This window comes from Tympanuchus pallidicinctus, unplaced genomic scaffold, assembly GCF_026119805.1.
Source record: "Tympanuchus pallidicinctus isolate F22 unplaced genomic scaffold, pur_lepc_1.0 scaffold2, whole genome shotgun sequence".
NCBI classification, from domain to species: domain Eukaryota; kingdom Metazoa; phylum Chordata; class Aves; order Galliformes; family Phasianidae; genus Tympanuchus; species Tympanuchus pallidicinctus.
The window spans coordinates 43310730-43338713 of record NW_026294721.1 but is presented as its reverse complement, the minus strand read 5'-3'; the positions used below and the strand labels follow the sequence as shown (position 1 = coordinate 43338713).

The 27984-nt window shown below is 41.1% G+C and overlaps 1 protein-coding gene across 1 annotated transcript; it reads left to right on the top strand.

Annotated features, from left to right (window-relative positions):
* On the top strand, positions 1-27792 carry CDS1 (CDP-diacylglycerol synthase 1). Its single transcript, XM_052682165.1, has 13 exons — positions 1-138; positions 6506-6633; positions 7968-8064; positions 10487-10584; positions 12241-12380; positions 13464-13522; positions 15502-15584; positions 17301-17388; positions 17843-17911; positions 18745-18897; positions 22357-22476; positions 23873-23976; positions 25073-27792. Exons 1-13 carry the CDS (start codon positions 55-57, stop codon positions 25200-25202), a joined length of 1353 nt encoding a protein of 450 aa, XP_052538125.1. The 5' UTR covers positions 1-54; the 3' UTR covers positions 25203-27792.
* The last annotated feature ends 192 nt before the right edge of the window (positions 27793-27984 follow it).

Genomic DNA, 27984 nt, shown 5'->3' with positions numbered 1-27984 from the left:
GCCCCCTGACGGGGCTGCCAGCGCCGCGCCCGGCCACAGCGCGCTCCCGCCGCCATGTCGGCCCGGCGGCGGCGACGAGCGGCCGCTGATGAGGAGGAGGAGAAGAAGGAGGTGGAGGAGGAGGATGGCAGCGACAGAGTGAGGAGCGGTGGGGCCGTGGGGCTGGGCAGGCCGCGGGCGGGCGCCGGGAGGCTGCGGGGGGCGGCGTGGCTGCTCCGGTTACCGCGGGGAAAGGAGGGCTGTGGGCGGAGGGCCGCCGGGAGCCGCGCGCTGCCGGAGCTGCGGGGCTGTGCGGAGTGAGAAAGCGAAAGTCTGCCGGCAGCCCTCGTCCTGCACTTTGGTTGGGAGGGCACGGAGCCACCGAGCTCTGCAGTGAGCCGGAGTGTGCCGCGTTCAGGGCCCCGTTCTGTACGGCAGCGCTTAGGCCACAGCTGCGTGTGTCTCCCTACGTGAGAACTTGTTTTAGCTATGACTTTTCATAGCGGTCTGCTCAAAATACTGCTTTCCTACAGAAGCATTTGGTTTTGCTCAGCTCTGGACATGGCGACCTGCCCCCAACCCCCCGTCCCACCTCAGCTCCCCCTGCCACAAGGGCTTGTCAGGCTGCTGGGAAGGCAAGCCCAGGATCCTAGAGATGAGTTTTGTATCCGCCACAGTTGGGTCCTCATTTAGTGGTGGGCGCAGTGGTTGTGCACGCCATAGGGGATCTGATGGGGAGTATGAGGCCGTTGGGATTCACAGGTGCCACCACACTCTGTGTCCCCATAGATGGGAACGTGCGTGCTCTGCCTCTTGCCTCGCCTTTGCAACATGCAGACAGCACGTTCTCCTTCAGATGTTTGCACATTGCCTGTTCTGCCTTGGGGGCTGCACACTTGGAAACTTGTTCCCTCCTCCATGACTGCTCCAGATGGCTGTGAAGCAATGGGTTTCTGCTGCTCCCCACTGCGCAGCTGGGAAACATCACCCTCTTCCACACTTAAAATGAGAATGTGGATGTATGGAAACTGCTGGCTTCTGATGCAACTGCTGCTGACCCAATTCATTCAGTTTCCAGATGGGTAAAAGGGACATGCTTTAAAGCACCGTGCATGTCAATGCAGAGGAATGCTCGGAGTTTGCTCAAGACCTGCAAGAACTCTTGAGTATATCTGAAGGCTTTTATCTGTTAGACCCTTCATTGGCATTTTCAGTATGTTTGCTGATACTTACAATGCTTGCTAAGTCCAGAAATGCTCATTTCCTAGTGAATTTAAGTCAAGCTTTTTGGTTGTTTGTTGGTTTTCTTTTTTTTCTTTTTTTTTTTTTCTTCCCTTTTCTGCTCTTCTTCTTAGTAATACGCAGAAACAATCAGTATCTGTTTCTACTTCCTTGTTTTCGAATAGAAGGTAACTTTGGTTTAGAACAAATGCCGTATGCCCTTTGTATAGCTTGTTCCTGAGCACTGCATAGCTTAGTGTCCCCAGCTGCCTGCAACCTTATCAAGCTGATGACTGCAAAATTCCTGTCAGCGTGCCTTTGCCCCATGGGCCTCTGCGATTTCACAAGTTTTTTCTTTCCTCACATTGTCCTGTGATGTGCAGGAGTGATCTTTAGGTCTTCCCTGTCCCATCTGTTGCTGTGTGCCTTGTGTGCTTTTCCCATAAATGTCTTATGTTTCCATGAATACTCCACTGCCCTCCAGAGCAAGTGGAATGATTTAGCATTAAAATACTCAGTATGAAAAAGTCAGTTACAGTTTTGCAGATTGCTGTTCACGCTACTCTCAAAATTCCAACTGTTGCATTTGTTACCATGAAGGTTGTGATGCTGCTTTCAAATGCTTGAAAGACATCAGTGTGTCCTGAAGGTAGGGAGATGGTTACTTCTCGTGGTGTCACACAGAGTTCAGGAAGCGGTGTTGTGTTGCCGTGTAGCCACCAAACGAGTGACTGTGTGCCCAGGCTAAGTGTTAATTATTTCTAAGTAAAACAAACCTGGAATCACTGACTGGTGTTTCTCCAGTAACAGCACAAAAAGTGTTTCTGTTCAGTGAAACAGCCCTTCTGGGAGTCAGCTGCTGGAGAAATGACTTGGGCTCAGGCTCTCACCTGCAAGGCTGGCCCCAAATTTTGTCCAGAGTCATGGTGTGTGTCCTGAACCCGGAGACATTTGAGGTCAGGCTGGATGGGGCTCAGAGCAACTGCTGAAGCAGCAGGTGTCCTTGCTTGATGCAGTGAACTTGGACTAGATGACCTTTAAAGGCCCCGTCCAACTCAAATGATTCAGTGATTCTTTAAATGTTCTAAACTCACTTGGAGTTAAATGAAATCCTAATGACAGTGTCGGTTAGAGTGAAATGTTAGACTCTGTCACAAATCACTTCTTTCAGTTTGCTTAGTAATGTTGGAATAACCAGAAAATAGACCTGGTTAGTTTGATGGGTAACAAGACGGCTAACTATTTTCAAAACTCACATCTTGAAAGTGTGTGAGTTGGGATGTGGAGGTTTCAGTTGGTGGTTTGGTGTGTGCAGTTTTCATGGGATTGTGGTTTTGCTTATGTTGGGCTTCAACAGCTTGGAAAAAAAAGGTTTTACTATTCAAGATCTTCTGATGCTTTGATGGCTTGGCTTCAGAGGAAGGTATCGAAGTACATTAATTTAAATACGCCACAAGGTGTTCTCACTGAACTATTAGCTTCAGTGTAACACTTGTGGGAGAGGCTGTAGAAAGATCAATGCTGGAGAAGAAAACTGAACAATTACACTGGTAAAATGGCAATCAATTATTTGCTTTCTATGTGTGTATATATATGTGAAAATAGAAGTACATATATATGCATATAAGTTGTTGGAAAATGTCTGTCTTCCTTTTCTCTTAACACAGGTGATGCTCCGTTCTCTGAGGAAAGCATATTTACAGTGTCTACCTGAGTTTCTTACTGTGTTATGGAAATAGTCCAGTACTAACAGAACATTGCAAGTGCCTTAGTAATGAGTAATTCCTGTGCATGTTTCACTCGGCGTCTGTTAATTGTAGCGCAGAAATGTCTTATATGGGATGGCAATTAAGATGAGTATGGCCTTTTAGAAGGTGAGAGGTTGACAGGTCTGTTTTTATTTTTATGCGTGACACATGAATGTATTTTGGTGGCTGCTGGAAAGCAGAAAGCAAGCAGAATTCCATATGGAAGCTTGATTTTTGTGCAGGTGCCACAATACCTCCTGCTAGGTAGGCACAGTGTCCTTCCTTGAGTTCCTCCTACAGAACAGTATTTGTAATATTGCTCAGTTTAGCTTGAGGATGGAAGTCTCGTCACTTTTTAGGAAAGCCAACGTTAAAACAAACCAAACCTCTACAACTACATACACTCTTCTCTTGGATTAGTTCACAAATGCTGAAAACTGATGAACATTGCACCTTCAGAAAGAAACATCTGTTGGGCACTGAGCTCCTAGGAGCGGCTGAATAACAGTTTGTGTTTGCCTTCTTCCTATTCTTATCAGGCCTACATCATTCAGCCCTGTTGGACTTAGCCTTAATGAGCTGGTTAGATGGGTTCTCTTGCAGGAACATGAGCCTTCAGATGAGGAGAGGCAAGGCAACAGCCTCCTTGTAGTGTCTGTCTGTCACAGGCACTTGGGGCCTGAACCAATGAGATGAGTGCGTGTGAAAGGCTCTGTCACCTGCTGTGTGAGAACTGTGGGGAGATGTGGCAATACCTCATATCAAACATTTAACTTGGAGCTGAGGTTAAAAGGTGTCATTTTGGACACTACAACTTCTGGTGTTTTCACTTGACGTTTGAAAAACTTGTCAATCAGAGCCCACAGCCTCAAGCTGTAGCTTTTCATGCGTTGCCCCTTGCACATCCTCACTGTTGCTGTGTGTTCAGCTTGGTTAGGTCCCAGACCAGGAGAACAGGAGAAGGAAGGGCTGCTGGGTTTTATATTTGCTCCAGAACTGATCTGCAAAGTCAAACTGAAATAGCAAGACTCCTGATCTGATCTTTTTTTTTTGAGGGCTTTTGTAGTGATCACACCACTGGTTACTGCAGTGATGATTGTTGTTATTCCTAGCTATTAACTGGAATGTTTATAGTCAATTATGTAACTAAGAAAAAAAATTAACAAGAAAAGTATGTCCCCAAGTGATTGGGTTCTTAAAGCATTTCATGCTGGAGATGACAATTAACTGACTGTTAGTGAGCAACTTCCTCTTTGGCTTCGGACTTGGCAAATTAAATACTTTACTCAGGAAATGTTTTGTGGCCATTATAGCATGAAATGGAAGATGAAGTAAGTGCTCAAGGTCATTGCTGAGGTAAGGTTCAAAGGGAAATAGAAGATAGTTCATGGTTTATTCCCCACAAGTTGTTCTAGCAATTTAAAGCTAAAAAATGGCAGAATGTGTGCAGCTTGAAGACTGCACCGGCCCACCTTCTGATAGCAACAGCAGCATCAAACTGCTGAAGATGCATTGGATAAGCACAGGAGGACTCCATGGTGTTCACATGCTCTGAAAAATGCCACAGATTTCAGATGCTGGAAATATCAAATTGAAAACATTGCTTCAAGTTAGGTGCATGAGTAAAGATTGTGTTAAAATATCAGAGGTGTAAAAATAGGCATGGTTTTATTTCTTGCTGTTTAAACAGCAGTTGAGCATGGAACCACTTAGAGCTGTGCTGAAAGCCCAGAAATGGAACAAAAATCTTGGAGGTATTTTTAGTTCTCAGTACATAAAGGAGAGAACTTCTCTGCTGTGCACAAACAAGGATTAATATTAAATACTCTAAGTCGTGGTCTTAGGGCCAGGATTACTGCCCTTCATCTGCAGTGCAGTGCTATCTTCTAGCACTGTGCAAACAGCTTTTTGTACTTGGATGCAGACTGTAAGAGGTGGAACAGTGGTTTGGAGAAAGGCTTGTGATTATTTTTTATTTTTTACCTTTTTCTTGTGTGCGTTATGATACCTATAGTTGATTTCCTAACCTGTAGCACTACAAAACTGGAAAAAGCCAAGTCTGAATAACAAGGCTTGCATGCCCATTAATTTGTTTGTTTGCTTGCTTTTCAGGCCTTCAACAAACTTCCTGAGATTTAGATCACGCTTCAAATATTTACTCTTCTAATGCCTATTAATTATAGTCAGTGTCTGCCTGATGATTGCTCAGCCATGGGATCAGAGGGGAGGGCCCAGCCTCCCTGCTCACCTCCTGCAGGCCAGCGCTGGGAGCCCAAACAGCTCCAAACCAGGCCTCCAAGCTTCCCCATTTCAGCCCGGTTTGGTGTGTGTTTCTGAATGCGGGCTCCATCAGCAGCTTCAGGCAGTGAGGTTTGGCACGCCTTACCTTTTCCACTTGTGTTGTTGACACAGGTTGTTGGTTACTGAGGCTGAGATTATGGTTATTGAAGCTCTGATTATGTTCAAGCACAGCTTCCTGTAGGGCAAGAGGTTACAGGGAAAAGGCTACAGACTATAGAGGAACCAAGCGATGGCTGGGACTGTAGACCTTAGCTCCACAGTGGTTTTTTTGGAGGCAAAGGGAAATGTACTCTGCTGTCTTCTAAAATACCAAAAATATTCAGAAGGAGGGAGCAGCTGCACCAGGGCCAAGCACTGCCTTCCACCTGCGCAGAGTTAGGGGTTTGTAACAGAAGAATGAAGTAAATCAGCACCTTGGGTATTGACTGCTGCTGAGGAAAAAGAAATCTCAGTGATCTGCTCTCACTGTTGGTGACAGTTTGCACGTTAGATTCCATATGTTGCTTTTGGATAAGATGAAAGATCAGTCTATCTCGTATCTTCTGAGTAGTCAGTGAACAATGAAGATCCAGGTGCTTTGCTGGGGTTGTACCAAGAGGTTATTCTGAATAATACTGTCACTGATCCCTTCATAATTTGTTCTTGGGTGTCATGTATTTTCAAGCTGGAGGGTTCAAGGGTCCCTTCAGTTTGTTCTTGGGTCATTTATTTTCAAGCTGGAGGGTTCAAGTCCCCTCATAGGTGTGTGTGAGACTGTGAAAGCAATCTCTCATTGTGGAGAGGTTGGTCTGGTGCTCCGTTTTCTTTCTTCTTTGTGTGACGCCACCAGAAGACCCTTTGCTGCCTTAGATTATCTTGAAATTAAGGTGAGGAAGTTTGTTGGAGACTAAGGGATTTTTTTAAACCTCGGTTTTATTCACCTTTATTTCTTTTGGAAACAAATATCCTTGTGCTTATGTAGGTGGGTAGAGAGAGTGCCCAGAATATGAAGTTCCCTGAGTGTAGCAGGTCGTGTCACAACACTAGAGTACTGCCCTTCTCATAAACATGTATTAATGCACACTTGCTTTCTACAGCATCAACACTTGACTAGCATTGACTAGCACATCATTGCTTTCTCGATTTAGGGAACTGATAATTCCTACGTCACTTTCCAAGATGTGTTTGTGACTGAATACTGTGTTGTGGCATAATTAATATTCCTGTATGTCAAGTTGAGGTGATTGAGCTATATATTTTTTTTCCTCTGGTCATAGGAAGTGGATTTGGATGAAGGACTCGTTGATTTGGATCTCAGAAATGATTCGGATACCCCCGATGTTCCACCACCAACAGACAGCACTCCAGAAATCCTCAAAAGGGCTTTGTCAGGCTTGTCTGCCAGGTATCGTAAAACAAACGAGCTCTCTAATGGGAGAGCTGCCAACTAAAATTATTGCAGACTGTATTGTAGTTTTAATTTTCACTTGGTACATACAAAAATTCAAGGATAATTTTTGATTTGTTGTCACAATTGATATTTATGCTTCAGAAGCCCATTTAGTGTAATGTTGTTTCACAGCAGCTGAAGGTTGCCCACAGTTCACTGAAACTTTTGCAGTTGTTCTGTCTAAGCGTTGCAATAAAATATGTGAGAGAGTAGTGTTTGGGTTTGATCTCTAGAGTCAGAATTTCTAGGGTTATAAACGCTTATTTCCTACATTCAAGCTTTATGAGGGGGCCATTTGTGTTTAAGTGAAAGTGTTGATTCTCTGGATGAACTTTTGTAAGTTTTTTGGGCAGCATTTTCACTTTTGATAAGTAGGCCATGAGGAACAAGCCGCTTCTCCGTAACTCATACTGAAGGGGAAGTTAAAGCCTTATTGTAATGAATTCCTCTCCAACTTTGTTCTGACAATTTTGGCAGTTCCACTTAGTGGCTTTAGCTGCCATTAGCTGGCAGATGAATATCAAATGAAGGTAGTTCAACTCTACGTTAAATGCAAAACATGAAGCAAAACTGAGTGTCTCTTGAAGCAAGTGTGTCTACTGGGGCAGCAGTGACACGTAAAACTGGTATTAAAGGAGGACACTGTGAAGACCTTTTCTTCAAGATCTAGTAGGCTTTCTTTTGTGCTTAGCAGTAAGTTGTGATTTCTTGGTTGACTGTACATGTATGGGCAAGACTTTTGAAGGGAGCAAACCAGAGGAGGAGAAGAACTTACTGAAAAGGAAGTACGGTACCCATTATTAATAATTAAAAACATTTCCATGGCAGAGTGGAGCATGCAGTGAGTTTATTCCCAGATATTTATTTATTTATTTTTGTCTGTCAGTCTTTAGAGACCTGTATGCTGCTTTCCTGGCAGCCTTTCTGTTTACATGTAAGTCTTTGTACGGCTGCTTTCCCCATGTCTCCTGCTGTGAAGAGCTCCCAGAGGATCCTGATGTATTTTCACAGCCGCCTTCAAGGAGGGGCTGATCCATAACGTCTGAAATAAGAGGGAGGAGAGGCTATGAGGAAAGAGGGAAGATTGCTACCTTTGCTTTCTTTTACCATGTGTTCTGTTGAGCTGGCAGCTAGTAAACTAGATTCTGTGTTTCTTGCTGTATGTTCTATTAAGCAAGATGTATCTGGGCTTCCTGCTGCTTCTCATCAACTCAAGTGTTTGCACAGTGTAGGAGTGGCCTTTGTTTTCATTTGTAACTGCTTGCTTTTTATACTGTTTTTCTTTACAGATGGAAAAATTGGTGGATTCGTGGGATTCTAACGCTAGCTATGATTTCTGTGTTTTTTCTGATCATATACATGGGATCTTTCATGCTGATGCTTCTGGTGAGTTTCTTTAAATACTCTGTATTGTGCAAGAGTTACTTAATCTCTTTGTCCAGCATAAGGAATAGCTGGAAGCAAAGCGCAGACATTACAGAAAGCAGTTTCTCTTCTGTAAATGTAGGTGTCTTTGAACTACTGAAAAGGTTCTCAATTGGGTGCTTTTGGATGAAGACCTCCTCGGTAACTTTATTTGGGATGAAATTAAACAAGTCAAAAGGATTTTTGCCTTGAAACTAATGAAATCAATCTATTTCCTTGTCTGATTCCCATTACCTTCTCATACCCTCCTTTGATTTTGTTTGAAATACACAAAGGGAGCTTCATTTTTCAGGCTGAGAAAAGCAGGCAGTTCAAGTCAGCTGGCAGTGCCTGGCGCTGGAGGACTTTCCTCAGTCACGCTCCATTAATTCCCTGCTTCTCTCCAGAGCTGCCGTGGCAGAGTGGAGCTAGGTGCCTGTCTGTGACACAGAGACAAAATGCATTTTTAGGTCACAAAGTAAACAAACGTAGTGGATTAGCATCCACTGCATGCTGCTGCTTTCCATTGCTTTTATTTCTGCTATTCCTAGTGAATGAGGGTTCAATTATTTTTTTCAGTTGTGGCAAACAACAAAAAGAAACATGTTTCCTAAAATTCTGGAGTTTAGTACTTCTGGTTAGCTGCTTTGATTTCTCCCCCAGGATTGTCAAATTGTCAAAACCTTTATTTTTTCCATGTCTACTCCAAAACACCTCTTGAGATGCTGGAATGCTGTTTCACCAGTATTATGGTCTTTATTACAGTCCCTACATCTGAATGAGTCTGGTTTGTATTTCCTGTCTTTAGAAGAATGGCACAACAAGCTTGTGATTTCAGTGGCAGATGATTTTACTGAGTGTATGAAGAAACAACAAAAAAAGCTCTGTTAAGTTGTAGCTCGTTAGAGAGACATTTCTTGCTATGTCAGTAGTCTATAACACTTTCAGAATAACTGGAGCAAAAAGAAACTGCTGGCTTTGCATTATTATTTGCTATATTCATGGTGTGCTGCAAAATTTCAGTCATGGCAAAGCTAACAGGATATGAACTAAAAAGCAGTTGAGGTTAGTATAGAATTAATAGAGAATTCTTCCTCTGTACTATAAAGCAAAAAAGACAGTTGCCTAATACAGTTAACTGTGTCTAAATTTGATATTTGTTACACTGTTCAAAAAGTGAAGTAATAAAAAGTTTTGCTTGTGTATGATTCAGTTTCACTGGAGTCACATAGCTTAAATTTTCTCAGGAGTTGTCATGCTAAAACCAAATCTTAGTACGGGCCGGGAGGATGCCTGGAGAGCTGTAGGAAGGGTAATCCAGATAAGTTTGGAGGACAAGTCCTCAAACTGCTCCCAAAAACTGGGGGAATGTATATTGTGTTTGTTTGCTGTTGAGGCAGAAACTTCCACACCTTCAGCCCCAAATGTCCTTTACACCAACCTTTAAATACTATGGGCAATTGTGACGTTAGAGTTTATGATGAAGGCAAAGCAGAATTGAGGGCATGAGCAAGGCAGGTGTCAGAATTAACTCGCTGAAGTGATGTAATACTGTTCAAACTGTTTTGAACAAGGTGAAGTGCATTCATGAGTGCAGGTGCTCAGAGAAATCCTGCAAAGCCTATGGTGATGGCATGCACAGTCAGTGTGGGTAGGTTCCTCCTCCAGTGTCTGCACAAGATTACTTCTTAGCACTGTTTGAAAGCACTGGGTATCAGGGCAAGATGGTCTGCTCGGTGACTAAAAGTTAAGCAAACCTGGCTGAGTCCCTCAGGGCCCGTGGCCAGCAGAGTGCGCCTCCAGACGTGCGTAGGCAAGCACAGCCATGGTGAGATAATGAAACAGCAGCAAGGCTGTGCAGGGTGTGATACTTATACCTGCACTGGGTGACCTGTGCTTCTAATCAGCACCGATAATTATCAGTGTAGACTTACCTGTAATGAAGTACTTGCAAATGGAAGGCTTGCTATGTTGCATTGCACGACTTTTTTTTGTTTTTTCTACCTTGAACGTATCTCTTGAATTTAAATAAAACTTAACCAAAAGAGCTTTCTCTTTATGGAAATGCTTTTGACTTGCTGCCATCCAAGTATTTTAATGAGGAACAGTCAGGAATTCTCTCTTATTTCTTGAGGGGATTCTTGCAGCTAGCCCAGAGTGCCTTTTTTTGACAAGCTCAGTGTGTCTTTTTTACAAACCTAATGGCTGTGAGTTAAGGGGGCAGGGACAGTTAAGCAGAGCTTGACTTTCTCCTTGTTCTTGTTTGGAAGCTGTCTCCTTTCTGCATGGAATTTAAATTCAGAGTAATTTTTTCCCCCCTTAATGCAGGCTGCAGTGCTCCACACAGCCTTAAAGAAACAAGCAGCGGTCAGTGTACATTGTTCCTTCTTTTTCTTAATTTTAGGTCTTGGGCATCCAAGTGAAATGTTTCCACGAAATCATTACTATAGGTTACAGAGTGTATCACTCGTATGATTTACCGTGGTTCAGATCCCTCAGCTGGTAAGTAGCAAGCAAGATGGTCAATAAGTAGAGATGTGAAATTTAAGTCTTAACATTGTTTGTATCCTGGCATGATGGAAGGATAGCTTTGTAAGTCATGTGCAGATGTAAAACCTGGCATCTGTCTCTACTACATGACTCTGTAATTGCCTTCCTTTTGTGAACTTGAACAAATAAGTTGGCTTTTTACTACTTTTTTTCCTGTTATAAATATGTATGAATGTACACATTTCTGTGCATGCATATTTGCTTGAAGTCAGAATTAAGCATTTGGAAGCTGCCTGAAAATGTGCATAGCCAAATAATCACCTGAGCTATATTATCTGAAAAGCTTTGACTTTTGCAAGTAATTCTGTGTACTTTTAAAGGATTCTTTTCACAAGCAAGTAACTGAAATCATGATGTACAAGTTCTAAATCCTTTCCTGTTTTGAGTTTAGTCACAGGACTGGGTAGATAGAAGTGGTAGGGGATATTTTGAAAGCCACAGGACAGGATTAATGTTTCTGACAAATCCAGGATATCTGTGTCAATGTCCTGCTTCTTAGAGGGTGTACAGCGTACCACTTGGTCTACTTTGGCAGTTAACTACAGTCTACCTATGTATGCTAAGTTCAAAATCAGCATTTCAGTACCACCCAAAGTCTTGCTGCTGAGACTGCATATTGAGACCTATCAGCTGGGTGGGAGGGTACTGCTAGTGATTGGAACGTGAGCTGTGAGGCATAGTTTGAGGTGCAGAGCCTTGCAAAGTGGACTTTAGGATTGGCTTGGAGGAGAAGTACTGATCTCCATAAACATCCAGATATCCAGCCCATCTTGAATGATGTGTTTTTGGCTTTTCTGACTCCAGTAAAAAGCTGAAGAACATGCTGCTTGAGAAACGTGCATCTTTTACTGGTTTTGAATTTGATTTTTTTTCTATTTTTTTATTTATTTATTTTTTATTTGCATGTTAGCTGGTTTGGCTGCATGAAGCTTTTTTTTCTTTTGAAAAATCCTTCAGAAGGAGACGTATGAAGGTGACATCTCACTTCATTCAGACTTTGTGTTTGGATGTACTTCCAGTTTATTTTGGAAGAAGTTGTGGTTGGAGCTGTGTCACTGATTTGTGAATGGACTTTAACTCCATAAGATTATTGTTAGGTGAAGGAAGCTAGAAGTGAAAGACGCAGGAGAAGATGCAGCTGTAACTCTTTCACACAAGAATCTTCAGTCCAGATGGCAAAAGTAAAGTTCTGATCAGATCCTCAAACACATCGACAGAGGTTTGAACTCAGAGGTTTTGTTCTGCAAGTATCTTATTATTTTCTGTGGCAGATATCATGAGCTTTTCATGTTAGAATTGAGTACAAGAATGTACCCAGTTGTATTACTGAGTATAGAAGGTATCTGATACTTACTCTATACTGTGAGAATATCTGAAAAGGGCTTTGGTAGGTGTGAATTATTCAGTACAGTACGTGAAACGATTTCTGTGGCATTTATTTTTCTAATCGGATTTCATTATAAGAAATAAATTACAAAATTTGCTTGTTGGAGAAGGCTTCAAACCAGAGGTACAGTTTCTTATTGTGTATGTTTGTGAGCGATGTTAACTGAATGACACAACCCTGTATTACCGTGTTAAAATAATAGCTACCTTTATTTGTTTTAGGTATTTCTTGCTGTGTGTCAATTACTTTTTTTATGGGGAGACTGTGGCTGATTACTTTGGTACGTTTGTTCAGAGAAGAGAACAGCTTCAGTTCTTAATTCGTTACCACAGGTTCATCTCTTTTGCACTCTACTTGGCAGGTAAGTGTGGGGAATGATAGAAATTGAAGATCTTTGAGCTGCATTTCCTCTTGTGCCTATTTGTGTATGTTTTCATGGTGGGTTTTGGTTTTTTTGTTTGTTTGTTTTTGTTGTTCTTTTTTGTTCTTGCTTTTTTTTTTTTTTTTTTTTTTTTTTTTTTTTTTTTTTTTTTTTTTTAAAGCTTTCTGCTGTTATTCTCTCCATTAATTTTTCTGGTGCTGTTTAAGGAAATTCCCAATTCTATTCTCATCATGAAAATGAGTGTAATTTTTTGCATTTACTCAGGGAGTAACCTAAGAAAAAGCGGATTATCTTAGGAAAGCTGAGCTTATGGTGCTCATTAGGAATCATCTTGGACTGGTTTTTTGATGATTGATGATCCTGAATATGTGCAGGGTGTTTTGACAGTCTGTGAAATAGCTTATATTCACCATTTCTGTAATGGGTTAATGCTTTATTGTGCAAGTGTTCTGCCAGGTCAGCAGCCGGGAGCTTGGTATTATATTTTCAAGCTATTCTTCCAAAGACCTGAGAGTTTGTTTTATCTGCAAGATGCACTTTTGCTTGCCTCATAGATAAATTTTCCTCCCAGTCCAGCTTTGTGGGATATGGCTTTGTAAACCACTAAATACAGTCTGCTCTGCTTTCAGGAACGCAACATTAATATTACTATTATTTACTATATTAATATTATCATTAGCTTAGAAAGTAATCAATTGAAGACTCGGGTTGTTCTAAGGAGCAGGAGACTGCCGTGCTGAAGTATTCATAACATAGATGAAGAAACCTGCTGTTAATAAAGTGCTTTGTCTACTGTTACTGTTTTTTAAGCCAGATAAAAGTTTTTCTCCATGCTTAGATTTCCATGATGGGACCTTGGAAGGAACAAAACAGATGCTTCTTACTAAGGATTGCTAAGTCTGCTCTAATGAGAATAATTCTGTGCCTGTGGTTACTGAGCAGAAGCAAATACTCTGACCAGAGGAACTGGGAAGAGTTTCAAGGGAAGAGAATGACTGGCATATCATGGTTCAGTGTCATTGAATATACAGTGGTACAAACTACACTTACTTTATTTTACAGGCTTCTGCATGTTTGTTCTGAGTTTAGTGAAGAAACACTATCGTCTGCAGTTTTACATGGTGTGTATTACCCACTTTGCTGTGGTCAGTCATGTTATGAATGTCACAAGAAAGAATCATGTCATTATGTTCATAAAATAGCTTTGGAGTGCTTCAGCTGGCAGCTACGTGATACAGAGTAACGTCAGTCTGGGTGTTTACACCATGGGGCTGCTTCTGTCAGAAAGTGCAGTCTGTCAATGAATCCAAGCTGTGATTAATGAGGCCCTGCGCATACCCAGGGTGACGCATCTCTTAGTGACAGATGGGTAAAGGAGAGGCTCCTGGTGAGAGGCACGTGCCTTTCGTGCAGGCCAAAAACCAGACACGTTCAGCACAAAGCTGGACATGACTCTGGTGACCACAGGCCCCACTGCAATGCTAGGAGGGAGCCTGACCTGAACACCTGTGTGGGGAATTGGTTTTGTGCCAGCAGCACAAAACCAGCACTTAGCAGCACTTCTTCTGTTGTATAAACATGTGTTTCTATCTCTCATCTTTGGTCTTCTAGTACAGTGTGTGGTGGATAGTCAAGAGCATTAACATACAGTTTTCTCGTGTAATTTTTGTAATGTGCCTTTTTTATATCTAAATTGAAGGTGTAACATCGCATCTATTAAAAAAGATAGAAATGACCAGAAAACAGTAAGGCAGCACAGCCTTTTTATTAAAAAACAAACCAACAAAGAGAACAGTTTTTGAATGTCTTGTGCAACCTGAAGATTTCTTAAGGACCTGTTTCTGCTGTTAACTCCTGTTTCTGCAGGTGCCTTAGATGGCACTTTAGCCTTGCAGATTGCTCATTTTGGACTAGGAATTGCATGATATTTAAAGTCAATAAATAAAAGATTTACCGTGTTTGTGGGATAGGTTGCTTGATGGAGGGAAAATGCAGCTTTTCTGGGAGAGGTGGTCTTTGGTGATTAGCAAAGCACACGTCTTTGATTTGGCACAAGGTAAATACATTGCTTTCCCTTCTGGAAAAAGGAGGGGCAGAGGAATGTGCTTGGTCATTTGACATTGTGATTTTCAGAAAGCACTAAGGTGTGACTATGTAAGAATTTCAGAAGAACAGAAGGAGCAGCCTATCCTCTGGATGGGAAAACACTGTTTGGATAGACAAGAACAGCCATCTGGTTTGAGTTGATATTACAGCACCTTTGTATGAATCACTGAAGTTTTGCTTCAGAGTTCCTTTACTAACCAGCAAATAATATGTTCAGAAAGTTTAGGTCAGTTCTTGCACTCCCTTTCAACTTTCTTCAGTTTTCTTAACTGTAAGTAGTTGTGGACTGCTATAGGAAAATACATGTGATAAAGAAAACTTAAGGAAGTACCACATTGTACATGTCAAATAGTCCAGACATGGAGTGCTTAAATCCAGAGTTCCATGGAAAAATGACCAGGTCTTGATCTAAGAGTTTTTGGAAAGTGAGATGTAGAAGCATTACTTGTAGACTGTTTGGAAGCCACCTGATGGGTAGAGTATTGGTGAACTTGACGGTTTAAATGTTCATGCCCATAAAAATTAACACTTCCTTTTCTCTCATCCTGAGAAATCTCATGTTTCCTGAGAGGGTTGCTGTTAAGTCATGATGTCCACATCTGTGTGACATGACTCTTTCATGAGTTCTTCATTGCCATTTTATTGTTACAGTTCTAACTTGTCTGTTACATGTATATACACAGAATATCACATTGCTTACCTTTCTTCGCTGCTTTCGTGCTGAAAGTACACGTATGTCTCACTAAATTGGATGTTCAGCTGCACATTAAAAATTCTGGGTGATGGAAGAGGATGAGGAAAGCTTTTAAAGTTTCAGTCCTTTCTTCAGAAAGCCAGCTAACTTGTGATATACTGTATGCATGCACCTCTGCATTATCGCTAGAGCTGGTGTACGTGAGAGCCCCTAAGGGCTCTTCTAGCTGACATGCCAGTATTGATGGAGATGTACTGATCCGTGTTCTCACTAACTGTTGTGTTGTTGCATTGTTAACAGTTCGCATGGACTCATGTCACTTTGCTGATCACTGTAACTCAATCTCATCTAGTCATCCAAAATCTCTTTGAAGGCATGATCTGGTAAGGGGACAGCAATAAACTAATTTGTAACTATTGCATTGAAAGGCTGACTCTGCTGTGTAGTGCGTGTGGCTAGGGAATAACTGCGGAACAGTGGAAGTAGCACAAGATAAGAGCACCTGTGCTTAGTTGGATGGGGAGTTGGAGCAAGTGGGAGCAATGAGGTGAAGGTACAGGACAGTGGGCAGAGACCTCTCCAGCCAGATGGCAGCCACAAGGATGGTGGTTTCAAGTAACCACTTCATTTGTCTGCCAGGTTCGGGATTAATTGCAAATGTTGTGAATATGGCATTTTGCTGAGTGCAGGAACACAGCTGTTCAGGAGCTTTAGGTACCTCAATGCTACTGAGGTTGGACCACTTAATTTGGAAGACCAAATCTGGCTTTAGGAGTCCCACTCGAGACCTTTCCAAAAGGTTTCAAGGCCATAAAATCCTCAGAGATTAGAAACAACATTGTGGGAATTTTTACAAGGTAACTAAAAATGTTCTCACCTATTTTTAGCAGGCAAAACAAAATAGTTCTGGCAAGTGATGTAGCATGGATCAGTAGTCTGAAACCACACGTCTTGTCTGTATGGAGGTTCAGGAGATACAACAGCAAAGACTCCCTTTTCTTACTGACTGATGGCAGTCTCCAAGAGCAAGGTGTCTATTAGAAGAAAAACGCTTCTCCCTTCCTGCCTTTAGTTTGTATGCTAAAGTTCAAATCAGTTTGTTTGAAATTCTCTATGAGTTTAAATCTTGAATGTTGTCCAGTCATCCCAAGTCTTGTTTCCAGCTACATATTCAATTCTGATGATGCAGTTAAACTTGATGACTTTAAAACTTCTCCCGCCAAAAGAAGTAATGCTTTCCCACCCCACACCTCTGCAGGTGGTAAATTACAAGTTGAGAAAGAAAGCAGCAGTGCATGGAAAGCAGTGTGTTCTTCCAATAACTTAATACTGCATGTTCTCCTTTTCCTTTCCTGATGGAAGGACAATGGGAGATTATTGCAGAGAGGACGCATTCACAGCTAGAAAGAAGAAACAAAGCCTTTGACAGAGTTTGTTTAACTGAATTCTTTTCATAGTGATTTAGTTCATGTGAAAAGCTGAACCAAGTGTCCTTGTTAGCTACCTACCGATTTGGCACATAATTATAACATCCAACTTCTAGTTTATTAATACATCTCTGCCTTGAAATGGGGGGAAATGCAAGTTAACAGGATTGAGTAGCAAATTCAGATGCTATCTGCATGCAGAGAACACTTTAAAAAGCTAACACAGGCTGCTGCAAACTGATGAGTGGAAGGAAAAAAAAGCTGGCTTTCTTTTTTAAAATTTAAGTATCATTGAACTTATAAGGACTTTGCTTGCTTTGATGTTAACAATAATATTAACGTGTTTCTTTCTGTTGATTTCTTCTTAACGGTGGTATCAGTCAGCAGGTCTGATAGAAAAACCCAGCCTGTTATCATTTTAAGCTCGTGTGCTAAAATTAAATTTTAACTTGAATTAGCATGGATCTCTAACAGTGTTGATTAGCTGAACATTAACATCAGTATGGCTAACTGTGTTACTTAGGGAGGAGCAAGGTGAAGCATAACAGTTTCTAAGTATTTCAGAACATTTCCCAACAAAAATGCTGCTGTGTGAATTATAAATAATTTGTACTGAAGCTCAGGCAGTTTTCCCCTTTCCCTATGTGAATCTTTTGGTGCATCTTTCTCTAGGTTTCTGGTGCCAATTTCGAGTGTTATCTGCAATGATATTGCTGCTTACATTTTTGGATTCTTTTTTGGCAGAACTCCATTAATTAAGGTATGTATGTAAGTATTCTTTGAGTTTTCACAGTTTACAACATTTTTGATACTTGCTAAAAAATAATATTTATAGAATAAACACTTTCACCTGTTCTGCAGGTTACCTATTTGCTAAAAGCCACATCGTTTATCTGATTTCTAGAGATTTGTAAGTGGCATCTGAAATTATGGTGAATGTAGTATTAACACCATAGTATAATACAGTTGCAGCCTATTTCATTGTTAGCCTATTTCATCCTTTTTTTTTTTTCTTTCAATTTCCCATGCAGGTTAAACTGCATGCTTCCTTCACAGTGTTTAGTGACTAACTTAGCTGGTGACATGCAGTATTCCATGTGTACATGTGCTCACAAGCAGGTGTTGATGTTTGCAAGTGAGGTACAAAAATGGAGGTGGGGATGAAAGAAGGTTTAGTGATGCAATTGTTGCAGCTAACTCTGTCTTGCACCTAGCTGTCTCCCAAAAAGACCTGGGAAGGGTTCATTGGAGGCGGCTTCTCCACAGTTCTATTTGGATTTGTTGTAAGTAACCACAGGACTTTCCTTTTATAGATTCCGCCTTTAATGTTCTGTTTTCAGGGGAAATAAAATTACTGACAAATTAGGTCATCTCAATCTGCAGAAAGTCTAAGAGTTGGGGATTTGTGGTTGATTATCTTTTTAGATACAGAATTCTGCTTAATCATAACTGGTTTTAAGAGTTAAGCACAAGGTTTGTACTTCACCTGAATTACTTAACTGACTGTTTTGCCATTACTGTTACAGACTATATCCGGAGTTCTTTTATCTAATAGTTACATCTCTATTTTAAAATTTGAGTTTATTGAAAGCATTGCTTTTGCTTTGTGAAGGAGTAGCTTTGTATTGTATGCTTCATGTTGTTATTTTTCCTGACTGAAATGCCTCTGGGTTTAGATGGGTACTTTATTCTGATGGTATGTCTAGGATAAAAGAGCAACATAACTGATTTTACATGTAATTTGTCACCAAGATCAGAATTTGAAGGTACCAGACCTTGTAGAAGTAGTAGTTCAAGTTTTAATAGAAAAGTAAACTGAAAAGAAATAATGAGTTGTAGCTGTATGGGGATATTATGATGCAGAAATACACTTCAGATACTTCTGAGAGACAGAAAAATAAAAACAAACTGGGGAATTATCATGAAGGGTATTGAAATTCCACATCTGCCTGCCTTGGAGAGGCATTCTCCACCCTAAAACGAGGGCTCCGTTGTGGTCTCTTTATTACCAAAAATTTTCATATCCTGAGCTTGCGATAACAAAGTCATTTATTAGAGTAGGTTTTTGACTGTAACAACTAATGCATATTTCAAGAGTTCTTGTTCTGCTTTCCAGTTTTCCTATTTCTTGGCTCAACATCAATACTTTGTCTGCCCAGTGGAATATAACAGTGAAACCAACAGATTTGTGACAGAGTGTGAACCTTCAGAGCTTTTCCAGCTGAAGAAATACTCTGTGCCACTATTGCTTCAGGCTGTGTTGGGATGGGTAAGGAAAAAATAAGGCTTTAATTAAGATAGAAATTACAAAGCCGAGCTTTAAAGTTTTCCTAAACCTTTTAGAAGGATGTTCCAGCACAGGTAGGTCTTCAGGGTTAGAAACTGAATTGTTACTCTCAGCTTCTCTTACTCACATGAGGAGGTGGTCACTCAAGCAGAAGTGTTGCTGAAGGAAATGTCTGTGTCCTTGTTGCCTGTATTTGTGCAGGAAGTGGATGGTACTGCTCACTGTGCTGCATGTCATATTCAACCACTCTGCTGAAAAGCTGTTACAGTCTTAAGCTGTTACAGTCTGTGGAAAATAGGCCGAGGCTTGTTACAGCCAGAGTTAGCAGTAAGGGTGAATACTTTTGTTAGTAGAAAAGCAGTCCATTTTTGAGTTAGTGTGCAGCTGCATCTAGACTAGAACTTGCACTGTCTCTGTGAAGTAGATTTTGTGTAATTAAGGTCATTCCTTCTATTGTACACGGAGAAAAACGGACTAAGTTACAATTTCACCCAATGGATTGCAGCATGTCCTCATATGCAGCCTGTGCCTCCTGTCAGGAGGAGTGCTGTGTCTTTAGCTGGCAGGAAGTAGGTCGTTGCTCCTCCTGCCATATCAGTTTTGCTGCCTTCATCACAGGAAGAGACTAAGTAAAACTAGAGTCTGTATACATTTCATATATATATATGTATATGAATTCTGTGTAAATACCTGAATAACTACATGCACACACGCCCCATAGCCAACCCTGCATGGACAGAGGTGTGCATGCACACGTGTATACAGATACACAGAGTCATCCACCCACACACAGCCAGATGCATATCCACATGCATACGATTGTGCACATGAGTACATCCACATCCCCCAAACATCTCTACCCACCCCCATCACCTACATATGCAGATCCACACCGTGCTTGTATGTATACGTACACCCATGCACGTGTGTGCCCTTATTTATATACATTTGTAAACATGCACACATGTGCAAAATATATGCAGAGAGAGACCTAACCCCCATGCATCTACACTCTTGTGTATGTACACATACCCAGAGCTGCACACAGAACTCACATGTATACTTACCGTGCATGGATATATGCATCCACATGTATAAGTGCGTGTGGGTATGTACACCCATGCACATTCATGTACCTGCATGCATATACACCCCCACACATACACGAGCATACATATGTATGCATATGTGCATGCAGACACACTTTTAGACACATGTATATGCAGACACGTATACATCCCACTCCACATGTATGTATGCATGCACCCATATGTCCCATGCACATACAGATGTGTGTATATATACCCATGCTTACACACAGACACATGTACGCTTGCACAGCTACATATACACAAGTGTGCACACATGTAGATGTGCAGATATACATTGCACAGCCAGTTCTTACACAGGGATGTATATATATGCATACATACACTGTGCATGTGTGCATGCACACATTTGTGTACACTCTAATGTGTACGTATGTTCACTTCTGCATACATACACAAACATACAGACACTTATCTGTATGCAGACTGTGTGTACATGCCCACAGACATGTGTATGTGCATGTATATGTGCACATGTGGTACAAACATTGATATGCATGCCTACTCAAGTGCAGACATGCATGCTTATGCACATATATTCGCATGCACATATGTGCCTGTATGTATACATTTACACACGAGTGCACTCAGGCACACTTATGTAGGTAGGTAGATGCACACAGATGCATACACATACAGACAGGCACACATATGTGCACGCAGATGTTAACATGCATGTAAACATATGCATTCATATACAGAGACCTGCACATCCATGCATACACATGTATGTGCCCCTGTGCATATATATGCGTATATTGGGGTTGGACTCGATGATCTCTGGAGGTCCCTTCCAACCCCTACAATTCTGTGATTCTGTGATCCCTGTGCATATACACATGCAAATATACATGTATAGACAACTGTGCATGCATATATACACAGGCACATATACACACAGAGTTATGTGTATATGCACTCACACATACACATGTGTGCACTTAGGCACGTATACACGCACACCCCACATGGACACGCACATATGCCCTAATCTTCCATGTGAGACACAAAGGAGGTGCCTGTGACAAATGTATGACACAAGTGGGTTCTGCATCACCTTCTGCTCTATTCATTGCCTTAACATTGAGAACAAGCAGACAGTGCTAAGAAAGATGGTGTGTTTTAAGTGCTTTTACGTGAGCATAGCATTTAACGAGATAAGCTCACAATTGTAACAAGAAGGCGTAAGTGGAAATTGTTGCTGATGTTTGCAAAAACTGAGGATTATAAATAATAGCTGCAGCTGGTAGTTCAAAACAAAACAAAAAGAAGACTGCATCTAGAAGCAGATCCAGTATTTTCCTGAATGAACACACCATTGCTTCAGAGGCTGTGAAGTTGACAGCAAATTAAAAAAATATTTTTATGTAGTTAATTAGTGTGTAAGCTGGGCTAAGTCTTGTGTTGTCCTGCTGCGTTATGACTTTTGTTAAAGGACAGGGTGATGGGAACAGCCAGCTCTGTCATGGTCCAGTTGAGATGTGTCCACCCCAAAAAGAGGTGGTGGCTGCACACACACCTCAGGAGTAGTATTGAAAAAATCTGTGTCCATTGAGGAGATAATTACTTAGAGCAGTGTTTGTAGAAAATGACCATCGGTTTAGGGAACAGCTGGTGTTGGCCATGATGCGGATCAGAAATGTAAGGTACCAGAGTTTCAACTGCAGGTGGAGTGTGTTGAGAATTGCCAGGGAAGGTGTGCTCTGCATGCAGCAGCATTGCTAGGCTGGAGCTTGTGCCATTGACTTGGATGAGCTGAAAGATGCAAAATAAAACTTATCATCATTAATGTATTATTTGGCAATAGGTGTTCTCCTTCCTGACAATCAAGTCTCTCTTATCCCTAGGAAATGTAATGGGCCAGAAGAAATGTTAAGTCTTTGAACAAGATGAGGGGGATGTTATATGGTCAAATGTAAAATCAAATATTAATGGAGTAAACCTTTCATATCCCAGTGCTGCACTGTGTATGTATAGGGGACGGCATGGCAGACTTGTGTAGACATTCCTGTCTGTCTCATGGGAGCACTTCAGAGCAGCAACTGTGACAGTGAGCTGCGTGACAGCAGCCATTTTCTGGGGACACTGAGTCACCTAATCTGCAGAAATCCTATTGGCTCTGTGGAAAGCTCCATTCTCTAAGGATACAGAGCTGGAAAAGCAGGTCAAAGGAAACTTTATTTCTTCTGATTAAGTGTTTGGCTGAAAAGTATTATTCTCTATTGGGAAAACTGAAGCTTTGTGGGAATGTGCCCAATTTTAAAAAAATTTAAGCTGAAACATGCCTAGAATCAAAGGTACTGAAATATCCTGTTAATTATTTTTCTTGTAGGAAACGGTGAATATGTACCCATTCCAGATGCACAGCATTGCACTGTCAACATTTGCCTCACTAATTGGGCCATTTGGAGGATTCTTTGCCAGTGGATTTAAACGAGCTTTCAAAATCAAGGTGTGTCATCATTCCCATATGCTGTCTTTGTTCTGATTGTCTCTCTGTATGAGATTGGTTGCTTTGAAGCTTTTTTTCATTACCTAATCTTTCTCAGACGATGTATGAGCTGTGCTTCAGTAGCAGTACCAGCTCTTTGTTTTATTGGATACATATGTGTGTTATTCCTAAATTATTACTATTATTTTTTTGCATTTGGTTGATACTATTCCCAGCTATGCTTCTAAGGTGAGCAAGATGCAAGATAATTATATTCCACACCACTCAGTAGATACCTATCAATCTGTAGATACCTGACCACTGCTCATGGTGGTTTGCCCCAATCTTTACAGCATTAAAGCTGTACTTTACAGACCCAGCCTGTGCTGCATGCAGATGCTGACACTTCTGTTCAGCAAGGCACAAGTGACTGACTGCCTATGGCAATGCAGCACTGCATTGTAGCAAGAGCGTGTGCTGACACAGGATGCGATGTGTTGGCCTCTTTATCACAAGTGTGGCTGGAATTCAGTGACACTGGACTATGGGAGGAGAGTAGCCACACATTTTCTTCTGACCTCCCTTATGTCTTGGCAGGACTCCTGTAATTCTTAACCTGTTCCTTCAGCCTGCTGGTTGTGGCACATGCTTTGCACCAAAGCATGCAAGTAAACCTCTCTGGTCTGAACTCCCACCCATGTGCTTGTGCTTATTCCCTTTCCTCACACTGGTCCAACCACTTATCTGATGGCTGGCTACTTGCTACTGAGTCTTTTTTTTCTTTTCCATTCCTTTTTTTTTTTTTTTTAAAGGATTGTTTGATGACAGGGCTTTGTGATGCTGCTGAATGTACTAATGTTGCATGTACATGCTATGGCTTTTAGTTACTCTTCTGAGAAGCCAGTGATAAAACTGGTAGGTGAATGAGCATATGACTTGTTAAGTCACAGGGAGTCAGCAGAAAGGGATTTCAGTTCTCTCTCTTCCCTTGGTGTAAGTGCATCAGTGTCAGCTAGCAGTAGATGATAAGGCAAGGAAAGTGTTGAAGAGGAGAATGAGATCCTTCAGGGCAAGAAACTGCAGCCATTGGTTCAAGAAGCTTTCTACAAAAAGCAGTGAAGTACATACATATACAGAGATGTACTTGGTGGTGGTGGATGTGCACTTGACCTGCCTTCTAGTATGTGACTCTGGGGAAGTTGCTACATCTCTTTCTTTTTCTCTTTTTCTTACCTCTTGCCTCATTGTTTTGGCTAGAAAGTTCTGTAGCAAAAAGGCGCTTGCTAAGTTTTGTCTCAGTGCATTGAAACCATGGCTTAATAGCATGAAATGTTGCTGTCAGGTGAGCCTTGGTTGGTGTGTTTCATCTGAATCGCTTACAGTGATGCTTTTTCCTTCTGTCCTTCACATCCTAAAGGATTTTGCAGACACAATCCCTGGGCACGGTGGTATAATGGATCGCTTTGATTGTCAGTACTTGATGGCTACTTTTGTTCATGTCTACATCACCAGTTTCATAAGGTATGGGTTTTTTGAAATTCAAGGTACTCCAATACGAGTAGGAGCTGTGCCACATGTACCACAGTGTTTTGGTCTGAGCTGTGCTCTGCATAATTAGCGCAGTGAAGGTTGTTTCTATGTTTGTTGTATGCAATGACTTCAAATACAGAGTCATGAAGAGCGCAAAGATCACATAAGATTTGTGCAACATTAAAGCTATGCCCAGGGTATCAGCAGTAACCCACGTAACTTCAAATATGAGGCTTTTTGCTGCAGCCTCATAGAAGGCTTCACAAAGAGCCTGCATGTTGTGACTGTGGTTCTTCCCAAGAGCTTAAGTATTCTCGGTGGCAGGACTTGAGGCTTTCTGTTGGAGAGTAAAACGCTACCATTAAAGAGAGTAGAGGACTTCTTAAAAATGCTGCTTGTCATCCCACACCAACTTTCACAAAGGTGAAATCATAGGAATGGAAATGCTATTGCAGGCAGTCATTTTAGTTCTGGGGTGGGGGAAATCGAGGTAAGGAACATGAGATGGCCAAACTGATACACGTCCTTCGTTTTGTAAATGCATTTGAGTAAATAATAATGAGAAAATGAAGAAGTTACAGATTTTTTGCTTCATATTGAGTTAATTGTAGAAGTACACAGTAAGTGACTGACTGGATTCCTGTTATTTAGGGATGCACAGTTTAATTTAAGAAATTATTATTATTATTATTTTTTTACTCTGACAACTTTCCATTTAGTTGGTATTTACACAGCTTATCCAGCAACAGGTATTAAAATGAAAAAGATCTTTTGATGAAGACTGTGATTATGGTAATTATGAACAAATCTGTGAATCTTTTTTGTTATAACCTTTCTTAATATTCCCATTTGACAGTAAATACAGGCACCATTTTTAATTCCTGTTTACATTCAGCAAATGAGAGTGCCAGCCCAGTGATGCTTGCCCATGCACCCTGTGGCAAAGGTTAGACTGGGTGAAATCCATACTTTGGTGCTGCCAGACAAAAGGGAGGCACTGTTTCTGCAGCAGAGCAGGGTGAGAATGGAAAGCTATCTGAGCTTCTTTAGAACCGCTGTTCATCAAAAAAACTTATTTCATTGACAGGGGCCCAAATCCCAGCAAAGTACTGAAGCAGCTGTTGGTCCTTCAGCCCGAGCAGCAACTCAATGTGTACAGAACCCTGAAATCTCATCTTGTCGAAAAAGGGATCCTGCAGCCATCCCTGCGAGGATAGTTTGCCAAAACAGAGGAATGGTGAGAAAAAGACATGCAGACGTTGTCTGTGGAAAAGCACTGTAAGTGTGCACAAAGGTAATGGCTGAAGGAAGGCTACATCATGATCTGGACGAGGTGAATGTTTCTTTCCTTAAAGGAATGCGAATGCTGTGACTTTCCAGTAGGATACAGGAGAAGAGTTATTCCTAAAATAATTAAAATGCTTACAGAGTAACAGTACTGTGCTATGTATTTTATTCCCCGCAGTGAATGGTAGCAGGCCTTCTTCAGCACTCAGCCTGACAACGTTTGTGTTTTAAAAAGTCCTTTTTAAGATGTCCTGGATTAGAACAGTAAGACTGAACTCCCCATGAGTTATACGTCCAGCGAACTTTAGTGAAATTTCTCAATTCACTGGTGGCTTTTAATGAGTTCTCCATTACTGTATGTCATAGCAATACTTTTTTGGTGTAAAGTGGTTACTGTAGTAAAAATACAGAAGAGGCAGGCAGTTGCTCGTTTAACCAGCTGGGCGTTCAAGACAGAGTTGGCCAGAAAATCCACGTTTGCTTGGTCAAAGCAGTGCTGGTGAACTGCTGTCAAACCTCCTATATTTACTGAGTCACTGTGAAGGTGAAACTTTGCTGTGTTTTTAACTAATCAGCTTTCTTATGAAACTACTTCATCCTTTCAAGAGGGAGATATCTGTACTGGAGCATACTGAGCTGATTGGGCTGTGGAGCGGCAGTTTTTTAAAATTAATGTTATGCACTGTAAAGAAGCACATACGTCTGGGAGCAGTAATTACCTGAAGGTGGGATTCTCCAACCCTGTAACCAGATTGGAAAGAATTCGGAGTTTAAGAACTTGGTTTCCCCAGGATGATCAGTGTCTGAAGACATTATTTCAAGCCTTATTCCTTGTGCCTATTTACTACTGTGTAGAAGGGAATTTTTTTCTCCCTTTTAAAAGCACCTTGAGGTCATGTTTTATTCGTGTCTTACTGAGTGAAGGCAGAAACTTTTATCTCATGAATGTGCGTGATGCAAGACGATGCGTGGCTCTGCTGTTGCGTGGTACTGTTTTACTAAGAGGATCTTCAAGCAAGCCTGGGCAACAACATAGGGATTCAGATGAATTTCTGAAGGAAGCAATTGCAGTGTAGGATTAATGGGACACAGGAGAAAAGCTGATGCTCTGCATTTCTCAGTCCTGGCTGCTTTTGAACTTCTTAATGCAAATTAAATTAAAAATTAAATTAAAAGAAAAACTTTTTGAGATGATAAAAATGGTTCATTTACAGATAGAAAGCACAAATGCCAATTCTAACTAAATTCAGTATAGTTTTTCCAACCAATAGTGAATAAGTTTCTCCTGCAGTGAACATACTGACGCACGTGTGTGTGTATATGTACGTGTATAGATGTATGTGTATATATATAGCATTAGTAGGTGTATGTATGTATATACACACACATGCATATAAAAGTTTTAGAAGGGTGCTACCTGAGAACAAAACCATGGCAAAGACTCTAGGGTGGATGATGGGTTATATCCATAACATTGAGACTGGTTCTTTTGGATACAGTGCAGCTCTTTTTGCTTTGTTTTGCACTTGGGCCACGACACCTTGTGCGCTGTGAGACTGGAGAAGCATTGCAGTGTGTGGCTCTGAGATGGAAATCTGGCCCTAAAGTAATCCCTGTTGATGTCAGGTAGCTGGAAGAATTAAATTCTTTGTGATACTCCCTACAGTTTGAAGGCTGCAGGACTATGTGGCATAGCTAGAGGTTGGAAGATGGCATGGCCGGAGAATATATGGCTTAGAGAAAGGAGTTTGAGAGAGAAGGAAAGGGAAATAGGGGTGTGTGCATCAGGGAAAATGACCCCAGTAGCATACCTCAAAAATGAACATGTCAATGAGGCTTTGGTTGTGTACAGGGCTTTTGGGTTTGCTTATGGAAAAACACAGCTTTCCTGGAGCCAGCGTATCTTCATCCTGTGTTTAAAAATTAAAAAATATATATACAGAATACACATGGAAAGGTAATTGTTGCTTCTGAAACTTGAACTTTCTGGTGTAGTTTTATAGCATGTATAATAAGGAAGTTAAGCTTCTTTTAGCACTTAATGCAACAGAGCATTTGAAATCTGTTGTCATCTGTTTGCACAGTAGAAGTTATGACACTGCAATTCTGCTGTTCAAAGTTAAAATGAAGAAGGGATCACTTCTGAACTCACTAATCGCTCTTTCTAGAAAGAATAATGGCATTCTGCTGGCTTAGGCTTTGTAAATACAGCTTGGCAGGGCCTGTCACTGTCAAGTGACAATGACGTTTGCTCACTATGAAATGCATTTATCCCAGTTGTCACTTCAGCTTGTTCAAGCACTACAATGTGATCAACGGGACAGGGTAACTTTTGCACCAGTGATTCTTTTCACTTGCACTTTTGTTAAAAGTTGCTGTAATTACTTATTGAGGAAAAAAAAAAAAGTTATCTGTAAATACTGTAAATGTTTTGAACATATATTATCTGTTATAGTTCAATCTTTCATTGGGGCAGGCATTGTAAAAATAAAAATGGGATGTAAATCCTCTTCTGTTTTATGTTTATCTTCATTTTATTATGACCAATGCATGAACATTGCTTAATGAAAATATATTCTTCTTCCTTGGAAGTTGCATTCTCAAGAGAGACAGCAGCAATTAATTTCCCATTTTGCCTTCAAGACTCCAGACCATTCAAGATTGTAACCACAGGCTCACAGTGATGGCTGAGCTGCTCAGTACAGGATTTGG

Bases quoted from the DNA above. Each gene is read 5' to 3' on its own strand.
- CDS1 (XM_052682165.1), top strand. From the start codon at position 55: ATGTCGGCCCGGCGGCGGCGACGAGCGGCCGCTGATGAGGAGGAGGAG. The intron at 17,389-17,842 runs GTATGTATGTAA...TCTTGCACCTAG, and splicing joins GCAGAACTCCATTAATTAAG to CTGTCTCCCAAAAAGACCTG. The intron at 22,477-23,872 runs GTGTGTCATCAT...CACATCCTAAAG, and splicing joins AACGAGCTTTCAAAATCAAG to GATTTTGCAGACACAATCCC.